This window comes from Mytilus galloprovincialis, chromosome 6 (assembly GCF_965363235.1).
Source record: "Mytilus galloprovincialis chromosome 6, xbMytGall1.hap1.1, whole genome shotgun sequence".
NCBI lineage: Eukaryota > Metazoa > Mollusca > Bivalvia > Mytilida > Mytilidae > Mytilus > Mytilus galloprovincialis.
In genome coordinates, this window is record NC_134843.1 from 55,073,108 (window position 1) to 55,097,361 (window position 24,254).

At 31.4% G+C, this 24,254-nt stretch overlaps 1 protein-coding gene across 1 annotated transcript in view; it reads left to right on the forward strand.

The window, feature by feature from the left end:
- LOC143079903 (uncharacterized) overlaps positions 1-12,794 on the forward strand; it is a 270,874-nt gene extending 258,080 nt beyond the window's left edge. Inside the window, exons 24-29 of the mRNA XM_076255530.1 lie at positions 3,585-3,736; positions 7,205-7,306; positions 7,923-9,219; positions 10,113-10,208; positions 10,796-10,859; positions 11,194-12,794. Coding sequence (XP_076111645.1) covers positions 3,585-3,736; positions 7,205-7,306; positions 7,923-8,047 — 379 coding nt within the window. The 3' untranslated portion in view covers positions 8,048-9,219; positions 10,113-10,208; positions 10,796-10,859; positions 11,194-12,794. The remainder of the gene's footprint in view (positions 1-3,584; positions 3,737-7,204; positions 7,307-7,922; positions 9,220-10,112; positions 10,209-10,795; positions 10,860-11,193) is intronic.
- The last annotated feature ends 11,460 nt before the right edge of the window (positions 12,795-24,254 follow it).

The following is a 24,254-nucleotide window of genomic DNA, read 5'->3' on the forward strand; positions in this document are numbered from 1 at the left end:
TGAAACAAATCAAGATAACAAAAAACACAAAAATCTGATGAACTGCAATTGGAGAGCCTGGGAGCCTTGGCAGGGACTTTTAAAGTGCATGCGAGTCTATACTCTGTCAAAAAAATCAGAGTTGTGAATATAACACAGTATACATTGTTAAAAATAATATGAAAAAGGAAAGTTTTCATTCAAAATTTACAAGAATGTTATGCGGTTTTTTTATTGTAAAGATACAACCTTTAAATAGACTTATTAAGAAGGGATATAATTACGATAATGTTGTCAGGTCATTAAAGATTGCATATTTTGCCGTTAATATGGATTCACTTATAGGGCCTTTGCATCGGAACTAAACACATTTATTAAAAACCCAGTTGTTGGCATGAAACGGGTTATGTTCTTCTCATATATGTTATGATGGTATGATACTAAACCCCTCACGGGGAGGATTGTGCCTGATATTTATATGACGAAGACATAATTTTTATATCAGTTTAATTGAAGTCTGGAACTGGCATGTCAGTTAACTGCTGTATTATTGTCATTTTGTTTTTTTTCTTTGGTTACATCTTCTGACATCAGACTCTAACTTCTCTTGAACTGAATTTTAGTGTGCGTATTGTTATGCGTTTACTTGTCTGCATTGGCTAGAGGTATAGGTGGAGGGTTGAGATCTCATAACCATGTTTAACCGAGCTGCACTTTTGCGCCTGTCCCAAGTCAGGAGCCTCTGGCCTTTGTTAGTCTTGTATTATTTTAACTTTTAGTTTCTTGTGTACGATTTGGAGTTTAGTATGGCGTTCGTTATCACTGAACTAGTATATGCTAGACTATGCGGTATGGGCTTTGTTCATTGTTGAAGGCCGTATGGGTACCTATAGTTGTTAATGTCTGTGTCATTTTGGTCTTTTGTGGTTGTCTCATTGGCAATCATACCACATCTTCTTTTTTATAGTATATATTTGTTTACGGGACAGCTGAAGGACGCTTCCGGATGCGGGAATTTCTCGTTGCATTGAAGACCTGTTGGTGACCTTCCGCTGTTGTCTGCTCTATGATCGGGTTGTTGTCTCTTTGGCACATTCCGCATTTCCATTCTCAATTTTAATAACTGTTAAAGAAGTTTGTGTAGCGTGAACATGGACCAGCATAATCTATTACTGTGGAATCATTTATTTTCGTGTGTATCAATTTTTGTAGTTTGAGGGAAACCTACAATTTCCTGATATTTAACATTATGAATTTTAACACAGATGTAAAAGTTTTAATCAAAGTTTAAATGGATTGGTCTATGTATAAAGATAAAAGTTTTTTCTAGGTACTGATAAAATGAAAATTCTCTGTAATTGACGTCATCAATCTGCTTTCTTTTTTATAAGCTCACTGAAAGATCACTGGAGCTTTACCTACCACTTAGCGTCCGTCACCCATCGTCTTCCGTCGTCATCGTTTTTTTTTATTTTACAAAAGTCTTCTCCTCTGAAACCACGGAGACACACTCAATCAAACGTAACCTCATTTATAATTATGGTATATTGATTACAATATGCCCGTGTCTGCCTACAAGTAAGGCCAAAATTAATAAAACAAAACATAAGGGTAAAATGCAAGTTTGATTATAATTTTATATTTATAAATTTAACTCTAGGAGCCACAATGATAAGAATGATGAGCTGTACCAATAGTCCATTTAAGTTAAACGTGTTAAAACTGTCAGACGACTTTCGATAAAAGTTGCTCTTCATTACGTTTTTTTTTTTGCATTTTACAATTGTTCCCTATTATCTGGTAAAGTATATAGACGGAAACATTAAATAGCAGTTATGATCAGCTAAAAATAAAAAACGAATAAGCCATCAAGACCAAAATCGTTAGACGACTGCTTATTCGAGTTATTGCCCTTAAGTGACGACGTTTACCATTTTTTTGCGTTTTTGTCAGAGATCTTAAACTGTTACAAATGAAACTTTAAATTGCACAAATGATCGGCATGGCAACATATACCAATAAAACTAGCTATCGGATCTATTGTTCCTTATCTTTAATGATATTGATGCTGTTATCTCAAAAACTATAATCGATAGATGAAAACTGTAGAAACAGAAAACTAGCAGGATAGAGTCTACAAATATGTTAACATAACTGAAACTGTAAATTAAATCTAGACCACGTTAAAGGTGTTCCAATTTAATGAAGATTTTTACCGAAATGCCAATAGTTGATGATGCAGGTGAGCAACACAGGCTCTTTAAAACCTTAAGTTTGTTTGTGACGTTGAAAGAACAACAAAATATCAGGCAATTGGCATTGATATGACAGTAATAGAGCCCCTCTCTCTGTCAACATTTACATCTCCAACGAAGAAAACAAATATGATTTACTCAGAAATAACGCAAGAAAACTTGTATTATCCTTTGTATTAATCCACGGTCCTCTATTCAGCTAAGGATAACTCACTTGAAAATTCATTGTTTAGTGACTGTGCTGAACTTACCTTTACCATATTCAAAATGAATAATACCTAAAATAGATTTTGTCTCATATTAAGACAAACTTCTAAAGTATGATTATGCTGTCCAATTGTGCAGTTTCCCTAATCTATGAAGTAACATTCGATCAGCGCCTGTTTATGGAGTAAATATCACGTATATCCTACTTTAAAAAAGTGCTTTCCAATCATTGGCGTGAAAAAACATGTTCATCGACTAGCTTGACCTTCAACACAGAACGTGATGTCATTGGTATCAAATATGATGTCGGAGATTGTTCTTCCTCTCTTGAAAACTGTTTTTGATAAGCTCCTCTATAATTATGTTTAAAAAAACTAAGTATATATACATATTACTTCCAGAGATTTAAGCGGAAACAACATAAGTCTAATTGAGGAAAATGCTCTAGGAAATCTAACTCATCTATCAACGTTGTAAGTTTGTTAAAACAAAAAATTCACACACACACACAAACACAGACACACCAACACCTAATGAGAATCTGTTGCTTAAAAATAGTTTGAGCTTGTGCAAATGAGTGGATGTTTCATAATAATAAGACAGTTTATTCGTATGCATGATAACACAAGATTTAAGGACTATTACAAAAAAAAGGATCTGAATGTAAGCAGAAACAAGTAACAATATGAAAAACATGTACCATACCGTAAAGTAAGCTTTGAGATGTCCAAATTACAAAATGCTTAACAATTCAACCATAATGAACATCTTTGCAAAAAGAATCGTGCATAATCAATTATGCAAATGTATTGCTCCTTTACTATTACTGATCACTAGACACATATTTTGAGAAGTCATAAAATGGGTTAAATTGCAGCATTTCTAGGTACATGTAATCTTTTACAATGTTTCATGAGATTCATATAGCGTAAAATTAGCGTTTTCTAGTTTCTGTGTGTTTTCGACATCAATCTTTGTGAGTTTTATTTCTATATTTATTCAATTCTGGAAATTAATGTTATAATTAATGTAAAAAAAAACATCAAAAATACCCTCTTATTCATTAGGTTTTTCTTGTCTGCCACTATTACCCATGAACTTTATAACATCAGTTAATTTTGCATATACTATTTATGCTTGCAGGAACCTTGGTTCAAATCCAATTAACTGTGATTGTGGTGTAATTCCATTTTGGTCCTGGATAATTGAAAGACCATCTATTGGAACAAGTGCTCAATGTAGCGACGGAAAATTTATTATTTCTCTGAGATCGGCTGAGCTGGACAAATGTAATCGTAAGTAATATAAACAAATAGTACTTAAGATGAGTGATTATATTTTATAAGGAAATAAACTAGTTAATTACTTTTAAATAAGAAATTTGAATTCGTAAAAATCATGTGTCTACTCCATCAAGATAATTATATCTTTTAAAAGAAAACAACATTGACAGGTTCATAAGTCTTGACACCATTTACACACACGAACAATCAAAGATAAAAAGAAATATATGTTTAAAAAGAACACAAAAATTACTAAGACAGGTCTCGAGACAATGAAAATAGTGGAATTGATATTATTTGGTGTGTCAAAATTTGTTGGAAGTACTTAATTATTTGCATGCTTTCATTGGTGATTTCAAAACTGTTCAAAGTTCTGATTTACCTATATACCACTTTACCTCATAATATTGTTAAGAAAAAATTCACACACCTAATCAAATGGGTAATCAAATGTCAAAATGCAAATATGTATGTTCAAACTCTTTAAGGTCATTTTTTTGTAACAACAAACAAAAGAACTTTGTCAATTGGACCTGCTTTGATACTATAACTGCGCTTGAATTTTTACTAGATAAAATGTGTGTTCGCAATTGAGACTCCGTATATCGTCAAGTTATCGGAATTCCAAAAAAGACTTTATGTGCACCACTGATTGCTGACCTATTTCTATAATGTTATCGGTTACAATTTATGACTTAAATCAGCAAAGACCCTCGAAACAACATCTGATACAAACATTTAATAACACTTTTAGATATTTGGATGATGTATTGACGACTTCAGTATGTACACAAAACAGTTTTTCCATGCTGAACTGAACTAAAGCTCATACCAACAATGATAACTGCTCTTACCGGGATCTTGACATCTATATTTTTTGCGAAACTTGATAAAAAAGTTATGATAAATGAGATGACTTTTAATTTCCTATTGCTAATTATTCTTTTTTACTGTGTGTATTACTGTGTTTTTTTTCTTCTACATTGGCTAGAGGTATAGCGGAGGGTTGAAATATCACTACACATGTTTAACACCGCTTCATGAATGCGCCTGTCTCAATTCAGGAGCCTCTGGTTTTGTTCATATATTTTGTTAAAGGGCCAGCTGAAGTCTGGGATTTTCGCGCTTGTTGAAGAACTATTGTTGGCTTTTGAGTGTTTTCTGCTCTTTTGTCGGGGTGTTGTCTCTTTGACACATTCCACATTTTCAATTGTACTTTGTTTCAACTCTGCACACCAATGAAAAGATAATCTACATCAAAATTAGCATATTAGTACACCATATCCAACATTCTGTTATATAGACAAAATGCCTCCATAAGAGAAGATGCTCTACTCGAATTATATTTCTTCGATCAGTTTATGGTGTTGCATATGGTTAAAACAGTTCACATCATACAAAAAAGGTTTACGAACTTGCAGGTTGATATGCCCTATCTTTATGGTAAACTACTTTAATCAAAACCCTTCATCCTGATACCGGTCGAACTGTAAAACGAACAAAACGAACCAAAAGAACGCACAGACACACAGACCTGAACTAAATATGTCTCATTCTATTACAGGAACGGCGTAATGTTTTGAAAAAGTACTAACCACATTAAATTTAGATACTAAATACTATCAGAAAATTCTGAAACATAATGAGAGCAACCATGTTTAGTATCAAAATTACCAGGATTATAATTTAGAACGCCAGACGCGCGTTTCGTCTTCATAAGACTCATCAGTGACACTCATATCAAAATATTTATAAAGCCAAACAAGTACAAAGTTAAAAAGCATTAGGGACCAAAAATTCCAAAAAGTTGTGCCAAACACGTGTAAGGTCATCTATGCCTGAGATAAGAAAATCCTTAGTTTTTCGAAAATTCAAAGTTTTGTTAACAGGAAATTTATAAAAATGACCACATTATTGATATTCATGTCAACACCAAAGTGTTGACTACTGGGCTGGTGATACCCTCGGGGACGAAACGTTCACCAGCAGTGGCATCGACCCAGTGGTGTAAATAGTATCAAAAGTACCAGAATTATAATTTAGTACGCCAGACGCGCGTATTGTCTTCATAATACTCATCAGTGACGCTCATATCAAAATATTTATAAAGCCAAACAAGTACAAAGTTAAAAAGCATAAGGGACCAAAAATTCCAAAAAGTTGTGCCAAACACGTGTAAGGTCATCTATGCCTGGGATAAGAAAATCCTTAGTTTTTCGAAAATTCAAAGTTTTGTTAACAGGGCTGGTGATACCCTCGGGGACGAAACGTTCACCAGCAGTGGCATCGACCCAGTGGTGTAAATAGTCAAAATTACCAGGATTATAATTTAGTACGCCAGACGCGCGTATTGTCTTCATAATACTCATCAGTGACACTCATATCAAAACATTTATAAAGCCAAACAAGTTGAAGAGCATTGGGGACTCAAAATTCCAAAACGGTGTGCCAAACACGGCTAAGTAAACCTGTACATAAAATTGAGAATGGAAATGGGGAATGTGTCAAAGAGACAACATGTATTTTTTATGACGCTCTTTTTGTACACTGTGATAACCACCCTACATACATTATGATAAAATGAATAATGAATAATTAAATATAAAAAACTTAACATAACACAAATAAAAACTGCTGAGTAGATTCCCCATATAGTACAAATAAATGTGTACCTTGCGGGTTTTATTTTTTTCCTTTCCATTAATCTCAAACTTACATAAAGAAAAAGTAAAATTAGTAACGAAAAAACACAATGATATGGTGAAAAACATAAATCATTAGCAATGCAAACATAACATTAAGAATATTTGGTGGTACATATTTCATAATTCAAATAATATAAATTACCTGCTGATCAGTGTTCCATTCATTTTTACTCAAAACGATTGATGGCTCCACATTTCAAAGTATTATTTCACACAAATGCATCTTTAGAAATATAAAAATATATGATAAGTTGCAATGCCCATAGTAAATATATTCAAATTTGATGATGGAACTTTTTTTAAGTAAAGGTAGTTTTGGTTTCTTAACAATAAATTGCTTCCCAGCATATTGGTCGAACAGTTTATATCATATAAATTCCGTCAAAGTATTTCTTATCATTTCATTTCACTTATTTATTCTATTAAGAATGATAATACTGGAGTTAACATCGTTAAATCAGAAAATCTCGCAAATATCAGTATTTCATTTTTTTTTTATAATTTTGTTAAACACAATTATTTGCATGTTTTATAGTGAAACTGACATAATGTCACAAGTAGTCTCTGTCAACCTTTTATTTTCTTTTCATATATGTGTCAAGGCTTTATCAACCCACTAGACATATTATTATACGATGTATCAACTTTCAAAGATTCCAGGCATATCAACTTGCAAACTATTCTCACTTTATTCAACAGATTTATCAATTGTATAATATAAAACGCAATTTTCATCATAATTCATTTTTATAAAGTTGATATATTTTCATTTAAGCTGATAATTGTCAATGCTTTAATGGTGGAAAATGTATCACGAGCGGGGATGGAAAAGTTGTTTGTGACTGTATTGGACAATGGACTGGCGAATTTTGTCTAGGTGAACACATTAGTTTTTATATTTATATAAAGCTACTTTGAAATTAGCAATATTCTTTTTAGAAAATTCCTGCTCACGTTGATCATGTTGATTACGAAAAATGTTTTAAGCTATATTCAGCAATTAGTAATTTTCTATAATGAATGATAATGATAACAACAATACGTTATGTACTAACTGTACACGATATCAAAAATAAAAATAAAAAAGTTTATGGCAGGTAAAATTGAACAGAAAAATAATGCATTACTTTAGAAAATTATGATCATATTGACCATGTATTTTTTTTTTATTGGGAATTCAAGTTATCATTATGGACTCTATTGGTTAGTCATATTTCACTCTAGTTTCAGTAAAATATTCTTGCATAACTATTTTTGTGAGTTCATCAGTTGGAAAATGCAGAATATAAGCAACAGGCATTACCTTCTTCATTCTACGGTGCATATGTTTAAATGATTCAATTTGAAATCCGATAACATAACATAAAATACGTGCATCTCGAATCACCGTAGAACGGTTGTCAAATACTGCCATTGAACTTTAAAGTAGTAAATCTCACTGGCACAGACAATATTTCCAACTTGACATTATGTTTTGATATGAACTTTAACAGAAAGTCAGTGTACGACATACAACTGTGGATTTGGAAACTGCTTTGTAGAACCAATCAATGGAACAGCTCAGTGTGTTTGTGACAGCAAACAACCAACCTATTGTCATGGTAAGCAGTTTAATTAAGGTGACTAATTGATAAAAAAAACTATGAAATGGAAAGCCTTGACATCAATCGTAACATTTATCAGTAAAAGACACAAACCTTAATATATAGCGAAAATGTATATGAACATATTTAAATTATTGAGGGATCTTGCATTGTTCTGATTTATTCAGACCATTTAAATAAAAAACAGCATATATGGAAAAAAAGAGTACTTATAGTTCAAATTGATATTTACATTCGAATGTGTTATTAAAATAATTTTTATGCAAATCCACTTTTGATTATAGTTTTAATATTGTCTCATTTAAAGATGAATACATGTTATAATGTCATATGTACAAGATAGTAGGGTGTTATTCTCAATTTTCATTTGAAACGATGTATTTACTAAAATTGATTATTTAATTAATCCTAAACATCTTACAATGTATGATACAATATATAACACACTATTCTTATATACGTGTCACCTACTAACATTAACAGCTTTTTTGTTTGATTATCAAATTGCATGTGTGTAGGAATATTACGTCAACACTTTTGTCGTTATTGAACAATTAATAAAATATATATTCAAAATCTGATAACATACATTTTTAAAAGGTGCAATGATTGTATAAATATTATTTACTTTATATGAAAATATAGAATATTGCAAGCATATAAGAGTTAATATATGTTTTTCATGCTGATTTGTTTTCGTTTGAATATTACTTTATAAATTCATCTATTTGTTATTTGATTTCATTGTTAATTTCATGATATTAGACAGATTGTTCTGGTTGAATTATTTTCATTGTTGTATATAATTAAACACTTTAACTGTTCGTAACATAACATATTTAAGTGTTTTAAACATTTCGTGTTTTCTATTTTGTTTCAATCAATGTCATTTATAACGAAAAAGATACATTTTCCGTCAATAAAAAACATTCAAGGGTTTCAAAACATTTGTATATTTTTATGATTCTATATTCACAGCATGTATTGATATAATTCGCCATTTGGATTAGTTTTGTTTTTAGGATACTCAATGTTATACTTATAATGGCAGATTTTCATGAATTAATCTGATTTCTTTATTTTCTTTGCAATCACGTATCTACCATTTTGAGAACATGTTCCTGAAATCATTTGTTCAACTGAAGATTATGACATGGAACAAGATGATTAGAAAACAAATTTAAAGGTAATTATTTCACAAAAGAGTAATTATATGATCTCATTTGTTTGTTTATATTTCTTACACTATTTAAATAGGGCCGTCTGTTAATTACTTTCCATAACTTTTTATGCAAGTAACATAGAATATATAGGTATTCGTATGAAACCAATTACTATGATAAATTTATGGTACCTGTCAAATACTTGCCCAATATTGGCCATTTTGTCAACATATTCCGCGTTTTCGCGTACGCGTCTTGAACATGTTCCCTGATGAGATAAGAGCTAGAATGTTTATAAACGATACAAACACCATTTAAACACATCCGCAAACCAATGTTAAATAAATAGATTTTGAAAAAATCTCCACTTCCAAATTAAAACAGAAGAAAGAAGACTCTTCTTTTAACTGGTACTTTTGTGCAATACGGATCGTTTGCATGAACATACGGAGTATTTATCTCGCAATTGATACGATATTCTCGGGCTCTTATTTCCTATTATGATTTCCTTGATAGAAGATTGCTGCTCTCAAGGAAGCTATTTAACGAAGAGTTTCAAATGGGGAAGTTGAAATCATCCCTTCGTAAATTTTACGGACGCCATCACGAGTTGGTTGACCGTTATGGAATAACCGTTTCACAGATATGATATCGGATATTTCCTTATGTCGAAACTACAATACCCTTCCCTTTTCAAGATTGTGACCTACCGAATAAGACTATTTACCGGATTTATAATAACATAAGCAACACGACGGATGTCACATTTGGAGCAGGATCTGCGTACACTTCCTGTAGCTCCTGAGATCACCCCAAGATTATGGTGGAGTTCGTGTTGCTTAGTCTCAAGTTTTCTAAACATAAGTTGTGTCTTATGTACTAGTATTTGTCTGTTTGTCTTTTTATTTTTCGCCAGGCGTTGTCAGTTTCTTCGATCTATGAGTTTGACTATCCCTCTGGTGTCTTTCGTCCCTCTTTAAAAGCCCATGCATTCTTGGATGATTTTCAGCAGGTATGTTTTTTGTCAAATGTTTGTTTCAAATAAAGTAAGCAGAAGTAAATCACTGTTAAGTATTTATAAATAGATTAAACGATAACAAGACAAATAACGGAACAACAGAAACACTGAACAGCAGCAAAAACAAACGCCAACATACATTAAAACGGACTCATTCATTCAACTGCCATATATAGACTTCCTACAGAATATTTTAAGAAAACAAAGGTGGGTTGTACCTGGCTAGCCAAATCTCCGGCGTGTATGGCAATGTTAACATAAACACTGAAATGGCAATACTCGTGACGGGAATACAGTACAAATAAACATCCAGGACACAACTTTAATGCCGTAGATATGGCAGAAAGGTGTTACTACACCAAATATGTCTCGGTCAACAACACTATACTAGAAAGTGATACATATAAACAAACACAAATATTTCCTACGCATAGGTATAACTTAAAACAAATAAAAACTCATTTCGGAAATGTTTGTATCAACTAAAATCTAAGTTATTTGTTATCATTGCTAAAATTTTGTGACTGATATATTTAAATAATAAAAAACTCTATATTTTGTATGTTTTGTTTGTTACTCAGATCTGAACCTGTTTCAGTCCTTCTCATTTTCCGGGAATTAGTTAGCTCTTATAAGGAATTAAAGGTTAATTGCTTTAATTGCATTACTATAGCTCAATACTACAATCGCGTTGTATAAGTAGCAAACCAAGAATATTATCAAAACAGCAAAAGTTAATAAGTTTACAAAGGCAAATAAAAGGACAGGATATACGTAATGAAGATGACAAATAACGTCAGTACCTATAACTCACACTTCAATACCATTATATACTTTAAAATCAAAATAAATATGGATTTTATTAATTAGAAAAAAATCGTATAAACTTATAAACGAAAGCTTGCCTGTCAAAGGAATGCGGCGAGGTATCTATATGCAGATAATTGATTAATACTATGTTTTTGTTTTGATTTTTCAGATTTCAACTAATGTAGAAACAACAGCAAGCAGAATCTCCTCCATCGACCTTAATTACATCATGCCGTAGTGTCATATTTGAGGCAACAATTCAATTGATATCGACTTAGTAAAACGTCGTGTTATTCCTCATTCATTTCAACAGTAATTTTCGACATTTAAAATGTGGCACGTCTTGCATTTGACAATTCACAACATTTACGCTGATCTATGAAAGTGATTTTACACTGATCTATGAAAGTGCTTTTACACTGATCTATGAAAGTGATTTATACATGTGTTGCTGTAGGTTATCTGATATATGTATTTATTATTGTGGTAAACGAACAGTGAAAAAAACCTCCTTGAACCTGATATGCTTTCAAGGTTTTGACTAAAATTGATATATGATTTCTTTCTTACATAATTTAAAGTATATATAGTTTTTGTTATCACCCAATATCCCCTTATATTATGTTTTGTTAAAGTTTCAAGAAGTGTAAATAATCCGACTGTATGTCAATGATACATATAGCAGCCTCAAAATAAAAACAAATTATATAACCCCATCTTATGCTTACAACAGTATACAATAATATAACAAATATAACAAATAACTCCAAGAAAAATTTAAAACGGAAAGTCCGTAATCAAACGGTAAAATCAAAAGGGCAAACACATCAAACGACTGGATAACAAATGTCATAATCCTGAATTAATTCAGGCATTCTTATGAAGTAAATAATGGATTAAACGTGGTTTTTATAGCTATCTAACCTCTCACTTGTTCAAATTGATGAACTGAAATTGTCTTTTGCTAAATTGTTGCACCTGTGATGGTTAAATTTGTTAATTTGGTTTTTGTTTTTGTTTTAAATTTGATCGTACCAAATCGAAAGTATTGCGTATTATTTGTTCTGTCAGTGTTAATCATTATTTGTTTGATTTGTTTTCCCCCATCCATTTTAATCGTTTCAGTTTATAAATTAAGAAATGTAAATGTACTAACACTAATGTTCTGATTCCCGCATGAAAATATTATTGAAATGGCATTATCTTTGTTTCTTGTGGTTTTGTATTCAATTTAATTATATCAGCGTTTTATATATAAGATCTTTTAAACTAAAATGCGTACATGATTCGCATTACAGTTGTATTTTCTTTTTATTGAAGTTCTCAAATTCTAAAGTTGCAATGGTACAACTTTGAAAGAAAAATGACATTATGATGATCTTACTTTATTTACAAACGAGAAGTGCACAAAAAAATCATTAGAGACCAATTGCAAATGCTTCTTAGCACTTCCTATTAGAAGGGCACGACAAGGTCCTGATAAATAAATTTCATTTCATATATTGTGGATATCTATTGTAATCTAATATCAATTTTAGAACAATGATTGGCCATACATCTTAACAAAGTTCACAAGCAATTAAATTTTAAGTTTGTTCACATAAAGTCCTATAATAGGTCTAATACCATGAATAATGAGTCAAAATTCGCGTTTAATCGAATATTTGTCATGTTTGTACTATATTAATTGAAATTAATAATATGCATTCGGTACAATACACTAACAAAGATATATAGATGTAATTTGCAAAATATATGCTTTCAGCCTCAGTTATCTATCTGCAATATATATGCAATTTATCATACCTGTGGAATAAATTTTTCAAAACACATACAGGTGCAGGTTGTGTTCAATATGTCTTTGATTTAGGAACGTGAAAAGAAAAAAACAAGATTGTTATTTGTTTTCAAAACTATTAAATAAAATAATGAAAGTTACATGTGACCTATAGCTAACAATAAACGTGGACTGTAAGAATAAATTATTTTTTTTATTTTCATGTGGTTTCAAAATGAACAATTAACATGATTAAATGAAATCAAGTTTTGGTGACATACGTTTTGAGATTTGCAGCGTCTTTAAACTGTTATAGATATAGGAAGATGTGGTGTGAGTGCCAATGAGACAACTCTCCATCCAAATAACAATTTAAAAAAAGTAAACCATTATAGGTCAATGTACGGCCTTCAACACGGAGCCTTGGCTCACACTGAACAACAAGCTATAAATGTTCCCAAATTGCAAAATTACTAGTGTAAAACCATTCAAACGGGAAAACCAACGGTCTTATCTATATAAAAAAAACGAGAAACGAGTAACACGTATAAATTACATAAACAAACGACAACTACTGTACATCAGATTCCTGACTAAGGACAGGTGCAAACATTTGCAGCGGGATTAAACGTTCTAATGGTATCAAACCTTCTCCATTTTTCTGAAACAATAGCATTACATCACAACATAGAAAAACACATTTTATATGAAACTCGACAGTGTTTTGCATTTATTTATTTTTTTGTGGTAGTCTATCAAATATATTCACTTAATGTCTGGAAACATTGTTGTTTCAAACGGACATGTGGTTTAAATAGAAAAATATGTGTTATGAGTGCTAATGAGACAACTTTCCGACCAAGCCACAATGTGTAAAAGTAAAATATTATAGGTCAAAGTACGATCTTCAACTCGGAGCCCTGATTCACATCGGACAGCAAGCTATAAAGGGCACTTCAATTACTAGTATAAAATCAAATGAACAGTGAAATCAACGGTGTAATTTATATGAAAAACAAGAAACGAGAAATACTTACGAACCATCTCAACACAGGGCAACCACTGAACATCAGGTTGCTGACTTGGGACAGGTGCTAACAAATTCAGCGGGTTGACAAAAATAGGAAATAACCTCTACTCTTACCTTAAACAACAGTTTAACATCACAACATAGAAGGACGCACTATAAGACAGAAATTCAAAAGACATATTAACAAAAACAAGTGAACAGCATAGAACGAATAAATATGATCAATTACACAATGTCCATAAACAATTATTAAATAAGGGATGCATGTTCAACAATATCAGAAAGACATCCATAACATTCAACAAAATGTCGCCATATTAGATAACTTACATGTATACAGGTAAATAAATAAAAATATTTTGTTGTAATGTATCCAGTCATGGAGTACGGAAATTATTTTTACAAAATAGATAATTTGGATATGCATAGTACGAGTACAGAAGTGAACATATAAAGTAATACGAAACACTTATGCTGGAATATTAATACTTATTTATAAGTATTAAAGACCATTTGCTGATTGCTAAATAATCTTTCATGTATATGAAAGAAAAGAAAAAAGTTTCATGTCATTTGCTTATTTTATGAAATTCAAGTATTCAAATACAAAGAAAAATATAAATCATTGTTTAAACTATTAATTGTGCATTGAACTTCTATTGCGGTGACGGAATAGGAAAAATTCGAATGTTAAAAGAGTTTAGTTTCACTTTATAGCTAGTAAACGACTAAAAATTGGTACAGTCCTAAAACATTTTATTTAATATAAGAAGTATGGTGCAGTTTTTTTTTTCCTTTTTAGCTTTTAGCCAGTAAATTTGACCACAAATGCATATCAAGTGGCATGCAGTTTTACTTGTTATTCAAAAGCTGCCTACAAATATCTTTATTTTTATGTTATTCAAACAACAAACACAATGTTTTATGCATTAAATTATGGAGTTTAGAAGTTCTGTTAACGGGAAAATTTTGTGTTTTACCGCATTCCAATATCGTACAATAAATGCACTGATGAATGGATTATATTGTAACTACTATAAAGTGATAAAACTACTTATTTTCTTTCAAATTACACACATCTCATTATGAGGTTATTCAAAACGATATATCTAAATCTTTCAAAAATAACTGCTATTTAATTACTTACTTACAAAAAATCGGGATAGGTGTGTCCTATCTATGATTGGGCTCAAATATGTACGACTTTATATTACTTGTTTTTATTTATGTTGTATTATTTCGTTGAATTATTCGGGTATCAGTAATTTTTTTATGATGTTGTGTGAACATAGTTTTAGTTATATAAGAGGCAAAATAAGTTGTTCAGTTGTTTATTTAAGAAAAGAGGATTCAATAAAATCTCCAAAAGATGAGAAAAACTAGAAAGTCCGTTAAAACTTGACTTTAACATTTCAAAAAAGCAAACAATCAGTTTAATTCCTTAAATATAGTGTTAAATTTTCATACCTTTATCTTTTCTTTGACATTGGCACAGATTGACGACTACCAACAAAAATATATAACAAACTTTGGAGGACGACTTTAACTTTCTAATTGACAATTTCCCCATGTAGCAAAGGTACTTTATTCTCTGTGCCGTATAATAATGGACTCATATCTTAATTGATACCTTACGCTCAGACTTCATGAACAGGAGTGTACCTCTGATTACCTAAAACAGGCCGCAGATCGCAGATATCAATGTGCTTATAAAAAAAAAGTTATCAAAGGTACCAGGATTATAATTTAGTACACTAGACGCGCGTTTCGTCTACAAAAGACTCATCAGTGACGCTCATATCAAAATATTTATAAAGCCAAACATGTACAAAGTTGAAGAGCATTGCGAATTCAAAATTCCAAAAAATTGTGCCAAATACGGCTAAGGTAATCTATGTCAAACTTATAAGTCGACAACAATACTAAACGGCATGGAAAAAGTCGAGGAACGACGTAAAGACAAACACAATTCTACATAACACTACACAGACCACTAAAAATTAGGACAAACTTACAAAAAAAAAGAGGATATCTCATGTTCATGTTCCATTTGTAACACCTGAGTGTCAAACGTTGACTTTAAATTTTGTTACATGTACCGAATAACAATGTAACAATTTAACAACATTCAAACAATACCGTATATACATCTTCCTTTCATTATAGCTTACAAAACATTGTAAAGATAGAAATCAACACGTCATCTTTTGAGGATACTATACAAATAGTTAAAAAGAACCATGTGATTTTAGGTGTGTGCTATTGAATATTAATCTTCAAAGATTTAATGTAATACGCAATTCCGTGCAAAAACATTTATGTTACTTGACACCTGGGAGTTTTAAATGTGTGCAGATTAAATTAAGTCCTCAATTATATTTGTGTTTCATGTCAATTATACAATAGACTGACAAAAAAGTGTAGTAATACTAGTTGACAAACATCACGTAGCGTTTTATCCAAAGTGAAAACATGAAAGATCTTACATTATTTCAAAAATCAATCTTGACTTGAAACGTGAGGTTTAATACAAATGGTATTAATGAAAACATAATTAAATCGATGCAAGTTAATAACCAACAAAACCTCAAATGATTGCTCTCCTGATAGAAGAAATCTAACTGACGTGAAACTAATAATATATTTTGGACTTGACAAAAAGCATGTTTTTTCGAAAAGGCATGGACAGCAATTCCAAATGTACGTATCTTGCTATAAACAAACAAACCTAGCTGTGATAAGGATTCTACACTTTTTTTACTTCATACCTAGTGTTGTAGGTTTACGGGTATCTACCCTTGTTTTGTTCTTCCGAAACCTAATTAAACGTTTTTTAATAACAGAATTCTTTGATAATTCAGGAAAACCAGCCATTTGCTATACACAATTTAGCATAGAAACAGATGAGGACACAGTTCTGAAGGATTATCTCTGTACATACAGTATGCTATAAATTACTCAAATACATTCAAACGAATTTTCCAATAATGAACGTGCTTGAAAATATTCAGCTAGGAGATCTTTATAAAACTTTACATATTATTATTATGAAACGAATTCTAAGTTAACAAATCCTTCTAACATTTTCTCAGCAATCATTCTTTAGGAACCCTTATGTGTGTATAGTAAATGGCTGTTAAGAGACATTGATTCCAAAATAAGCCCGATGGCTAATGCATCATTGAACAAGTCCCCAATTACTCCGTTCAATGGTAAATGCAAAGGGTCTATTTCCTTTCACTGTCTTTATGCCTGATCATCAGAAAAATGCTGCCTCAATTCCCATTGTTTCTGCCTAAATTGGCAATGGTAACCCTACTGTTTGTAACATAAGCTGAGGTGATTAATTAGAACATATTTCAAAAATATTCTCTCTGATACAAAAGGCCGGTTGACACTGTGCCAAAGACTATTTTTTACCTTGTTTTTGCTACTTTTAACAAATGATAAGAAATCATCCTGCTCTAATGGAACATATCACCAGATATCACCAATAGTTTTTGGTGGAGTTCATGTTGCTAAGTCTTTAGTTTTCTATGGTGTGCCTTGTGTACTATTATTTGTCTGTTTGTCTTTTTAAGCCGCGACATTGTCAGTTTTTAATTGATGAGTTTTACTGACCCTCTAGTATCTTTCGCATCTCTTTTTACCACTTTTATTCAGATTAAAGTAAATGCTACAGATTAACTATTTTTTTTTTAATAAATATCGACTTAAAGTTAAAGGGTCATACCCAAGCCAGTGGATGATATATAGTGTGTCCTCCTTACAAATCTGTTAAAAATGTATCTGTACTTGAATTATTCTGAAGTAAATGACTAATAACTTATTGATTTGGAGTTACTTCAGTAGGCGCCAAACAATGTTGATAACATTTGAGCACGAAGGATTGCTGTTTTCACATTAAGTGTTAACGTCTATATTTGAGGTATGTGACAGGGATGGTGCCGTTATATCTATTGCATTTAATAAAGTGTAAATCTGCGTTGGTGGCACCATGGAATTTACACTCAGCAACCGATTTTTGGTGCTAGTATAGAGATTAAATCTGGCCTTGAGGTCATAAAACTGTCGAGTCAGTTTTTTGTACTCGTACTCGAAAATCAACCAATCAAAATATTAGATTTCATGTATCGAGCATGATTTTTGTGCTCCAAGCACTGAGCAAAGTTTTATGACATCAACTCCTGATGTATTTGCATCCCTGCCTTGTATAATACCAGTACTTCTGAGAATTGTAACAAACCTTCGTGTGATGATTTGTGTTTCAGCAGTGCAAATCATCAGAGCATGATCATCATACTTTCATTATCAGTATTTTGAACATTCGAATTTGAAGAATCAGTGTTTGAGTCTTGAACAGAATTGGAATGGGAAACTCCAGACAACTGATTAGAATATACATTTGAATTTGATAAGCCTGATATAGGAATTTCAATACCAGGTACATTCAACGTAAATCAGAATTGCCTTTATTTCCTATGAACCCCCCTAGACCCTTGGCCTTTCATTTTTTGCCATTACTTCTTATTGGTAATTGCGAAGTCATCTATCAATGGAAATACTGTAAGAAAACATTAATTAAATTAAATGCATAGTAAAGAACTTCAATATCCAATAAGTGCCATTTGTGATTTATACACTTATAAATGCCATATGTACTTCTCTCCTGTATCATATATACTCAAGACCCTTAAGTTCGTTTAAGTGCAAATTACACAAAAATAACATATGTACTCAAGCCCTGCTTATCATAGAACGATTTGTACTAGGGCATCATCAATCCATCTAAATTCTATATGCACCAATCCTAATTACATTATGTACTCAAGCAGAACAAATATTTGTTTGCTTTGTTTGTTGTGATTTTCTAATACATATATCTCAATAACATGAATAAGTCAATGACAATAACAAATGAATAAAACAACAAAGAAGTGCTAAACTTTGTAAATTATTTCGTAACTCAGTACTGTTAGCAGTATTTAATTGCCTACAATTATTAACTATGGTCAGGGTAGTTAAATAATTATATCTTAATTGTTTTCCTAAATAAAGGCAATAGTAGTATACCGCTGTTCAAAACTCAAAATCCGTGGACAAAAAACAAAATCGGGGTAACAAACTAAAACTTAGGGAAACGCATTAAATATAAGAGAAGAACAACGACACAACATTAAAATGTAACACACACAGAAACGGACTAAGCATTAGACAAAATCCTATGAGAATAACAAATATAACGTCAAAACCAAATACATGAATTTGGAATAGATAAGTACCGCGACACGTCTTGTAGTCACTAAACTCTAGCAGAATTGTATACTTGACACTCAATCACAAAACTCTACACAAGCACCTTATGCACTGCTCATCAAAACGATTGGTGTACTGGAGCATCATAAATTCATCCAAGTGGCATAGACTTCACTTACCTTAAGTACATAATGTATCAAACAAATTTAACTCAGTGCCATATGCATTGTTAATCGAAGCACCATGTGGACCAGATCATCATAGAGTCATTTGAGTGCCATATACATCTATTTAATGTTCATAATTGTACAAAAAAAGTATGCAAGTTTCTTATGCACTATTGAGACCTGTTTATTTGCTTTGTTTTTTGTGATTTTCTAATACATATATGTCAATAAGTCACTGACAATCAAACAACAAATAATAGCTAAACTTTGTAGATTATTTCGTAACTCAGTACTGTTAGCAGTATTTAATTGCCTGTAATTATTCACTATGGTCAGGGTAGTTAAATAATTCTATTTGAATTGTTGTCATAAACTCTAGCAGAATTGTCTGCTTGACTGTTAATAAATGTATGATGCAGACATTATTTAACAAGCTTAATTGGTTATCATCAAAGGTATCAGGATTATAATTTAATACGCCAGACGCTCGTTTCAAAAGCCAAACAAGTAGTTATCATTACAAACTCAAACATAGATACATCATACATTATTTTAACGATCGTTCGGTCAGACTGTTAATGGATATTTGGATATTCCATATCTCTTGTTAGGTCTTTCCACTTTTCTGTGGAAAGACCTATTGTTTTTCTTCTGATTATTTTTTTTTCTTCCGCCTAATTTTGTTCTTGCGATAAACATTTGTTTCGCAATATGTCGCTTAGATATTTGGTATATGATATCGAACAGTTTATGCGCTGTTGAAATTTACCCTGCGTAAACGAATACTTTTCTTTGTAGGAGTTATCTCCCCAAACACTGTTTTGCTTGTTAGCGGAACTCCTTCGCAACCGTAAAATATTATGACAAATTTATTTTACCAAATTGCTCGTTATATCCTTCGCATGATTTGTCCTATTTTGACCGAAGTGATATGAACGCTCCATATGAGAGTTATTTCCCCTTTTGTATTTGAAATTTTAAAATGTATTTTAAACTGGAAAACCATAAGTGATAGAGACCTAGGGTCTTTTGATTTGAGATCCTTGGTCCAAAAAAATGAAAATTAGGTCAAGGTCAAAGGTCAAGGTCATATTCTAAATTTTGATTTTGGCTTATTTTCACTCATTTTCATAAACCTTATAAGATATCGACAAATTATTTTTACAAAATTGTTAGTTGCGACATGTCGTAACTTAATAACTTTGGTTGAAAGGGTGCGTAGACAACAAATGGGAGTTTTAGCCCCTATCATATCTAAAATTATGCGTAAAGTGATATAACTTATTAACCATTCATATTAGAGACCTAGGGTCTTTTGATTTGAGATGCTCAGTTAGTGACCTTGAAATTGAGGTCAAGGTCATAGGTTAATTTGACGTTCTAGATTATGACCTTTGCTTAAAATTCATATCTAACCTTCAGAAAGCCATAGGAACTGACATTTTAGACTGATTTTTAATATTTTAATATCAAAATAGATATTTACTGGTGGAAAGACCTTCAATTGTTCTCTGAACAATTGGTTTTTAATTTTTCTTATATTGTTTTTTTGATATTTTCAATGTACAAACTACTTTTGCTTCATAATCACGTTTTATATAACTGTTCAAAATTGTTCTATTTATTTTGTAGTAGCTTAATCAGAAACTTTGCAAAAATTGAAGTATTTGTAAGAAAACCATATTCCGGATAATGAAAGATCAGGTAAAGCATTTTTAATGATGATGAAAACCATCGTGAAACATCACTTGCCGCTTATTCGTTATTGTGAAATAACATGAAAAAGAACCTTCTTTAAATTATACGTGTACTTTGTATTGCTGAAAATACATTATATTTCGGCGCAGGCGGGTCAAAGGAGTACAATTCACGAATAACATCAAACATTTCATATATTTGAAATTAATTACTTTTAAAATTATCCTAAAGTACTAGTACATAAATTAAAACAATCGCCACCTTAAAGTGTATATTTATGTCTTTTGAAAAATCACTAATTATAATGGTAATTATGAAATCTTTATTTTGCAATCATTCTTTAATCGCCTAAATTTGATGGTCTCTCGGATTGTCGAAGACAGAATATTCAAGTGAGTATAGTTTTTCTTGATCGATGATTATCTGTCCATATAAGTTAAGTGGTTCTGGTTCCTTGCTAAAACTACTGATCATCCTCAATGTTACGTTATCATAATGGTTATGGTTACTCTGTATTTCTGGGAAACCTGTTTTATAATTATTGAGCTAAATTGTTAGTCTTGTATTTTTGTTTTGTCTCTTTTATATGTTTTGGAGTTTATATTTACCTAAGTTAGAGATATATTATTAACAGGAAAAAAGTGGCAACTTTGAAGGTGAAACAAAGGTAAAACTGTTGACTGACTGATTCAATCCATAAAACCTTATTAAACGATGATTAACATATTTTTATTTACTATCATATGAAATTAAACTTATCTAGAAATATCCGATTGAATGAGTTCGCTATCTATCTATTTTCATATGAATATTTAAAACGGTTACTGCTATATGACTGTCGCAGTCAACTCTTTAGTCAATTGGAGGGTAAATAGAATAGAACACACACGAACAAATGAATGTTTTTTTTTTTGTTATAAATCAAATATTAGTATGAGAAATTGAGTCAAATAGGAAAACATAAATTTTACAGCCATTGCCCTTTTAAACATCTACGATCAACAATTGTTTCCCTGTTTTAAGATTTCGGATTAAAAGGCCTGTTAAAACACGTTTGTATCATGTTGATCAGGTTGAGAGACATGAACGGGGAAGCTTTTATATAATAATAATGAAACAATACTTTATTATGTCTTCCTTTTGATATAGCTTACAAAGAACTGTAAAGATAGACATCAACAACTTACAATGTATCTTATAACAACTAAGTAAATGTCGAACACGACACAAATGATTTAAATAGAGAACTTGGTTTTAGGTGTGTGCTTTTGAATATTTTCCGTCAAAGATAATGGTAGTTAACAAACAACACTAAATACTAATTTAAAAGAGAAAGCAGGTAAGATCTTACAATTTTTCTAAAATAAATCTTGACTGGAAACGATATGTTAAATGCAAATGTGATTAAATGAAAACGTTGGTACATTAATTAAATTTTTCAATCAACGTAATAGCATAAGGAGTTGGCATATCAAGCAGTTGTTGTCTCTATAGCAATTATCTCACACGAATAATCATTGATATGGTCATAATTCCATATAAACTGTTTACAAAAATTCAATTTTTTAAATACTTAATACGCTTTTCTACCTCAGGAATAGATAACCCTAGCTGGATTTGTCAACACTTCAAGAAAGCTTTTTTTGTTCTTCGACGTTGTACTTTAGTTGGCCTTTTTAACTTTTTTTTTTATTTGAGCGGCATTGATGGGTCTTTTGTAGACGAAACGCGAGTTTTGCGAACATGAAAATTGAAATCCTGGTATCTATGCTAAGTCTATATAGAACAAAAGGTGTAGACGTTGTCAAAATATCCTATATTCCCGAACAAATTACGCAGAAATTTAGATACTGACGGGTAGTTTCGGTACTAAAAGCTTTACTAAATTACACGTATTGTCAGAATGATAAGGAATATGAATTTTACTATCCTTCCTACATTTTATGTCATGATCTAATAAGCCTTTTTTTCACACATAGCAATTCTCTTTGTTAAGCAACAAATCGTCTTATTTCATAAATTTATATCAGCATGAACACATCATCTGTTGTAAATGAAACAGCGTTTGTAAGTACTAATAGAAATCACAATTTTAAGCAGATTTAAACATAATTGACAGTAAGACTGACCAGACCAACACTTAGCCTTAGTCATGTCAGATATTTACAAGGAGTAACATGCACATGCATAAACTATCTAAAGTTGATATAATATGCTGTTTTTATTCCTGTTTTTAAATTCGTGTTTTTATTAAGTTTTCTCAATATCTAGATTTTGGTGAAGCAATCAGTTAGTTGTAGCTACATAGCTGGAGAAGACACGTTCAGTCTGGTTTCCATATAGGTTGCCGTTTTTTCAACTATTACAATGTCTGTTGTTTTATTCTAAATAAACTCATCAAAGATACATGATGATACTAAGTGCATGGTAAATATACCCAAATGATAATAAAAAAAATATTTCAGTAATTAAGATTGTATTTAAAGTTTGTCTTTTGTTTAAATTTATTATTCGTATAAAGAAAAATTACTTTTCATAATGGCTACACGACCTACTGTGCTATTTGCGTTGTTTCTATAATAAGGGTTTACTAACCAATCAATTGAAATTGTTTTGCAAATAACAGTTGTTCTAAGGTTACAATTTAAATAACTCAATGTTATGAATTGTTCATAGCCAATAGCATCAAGGACAAACAACTCCGAAAGGGTAAGCACATCTTTCTCCGCACATGGTACTCGCCGTGTTACTTATGTGACAACAAAGCAGCTGATAAGTTTTATTCGGTACGTTACATAAGGGGAAAAGGGTAAGAGACTAGTAACGACAATTGGAACATAACCGTTGTCATCTGTGAAACGAATATTCTATAACGTTTGACATGTTTAACTAGTATAGCGTGCGTAAAATTTAGGAAGAGACGATTTCAACTTTCTCACTTGGAAATCTTTGTTTGATATCTTACTTGTGAGTGCCAATCCTATATCACAGAAAACTAAGATAGGAATTACAAGCCCATGAATATCGTATTAACGATGAGATATATACTCCGTCAGCAGGCGTCGCGGGAATGCTGCTACTTAAAAATGGAAAATTCACAATTGGAAATCTGAAATCATCTCTTTAGTCGTTAAAATTTGTTTTCAACCGATCGTCGCTATCAATTTCTAGATGAAAGTCAAGATAAGAGATAGACTTAACTAAATCTGTTGCAAAATGTATCTCGAGTTCGATAGGATAGACCTCTTCATCAAATGTAGAACTATTTAGAAGAGAAGATCATCTGTTTTGTGGAAAGTGAA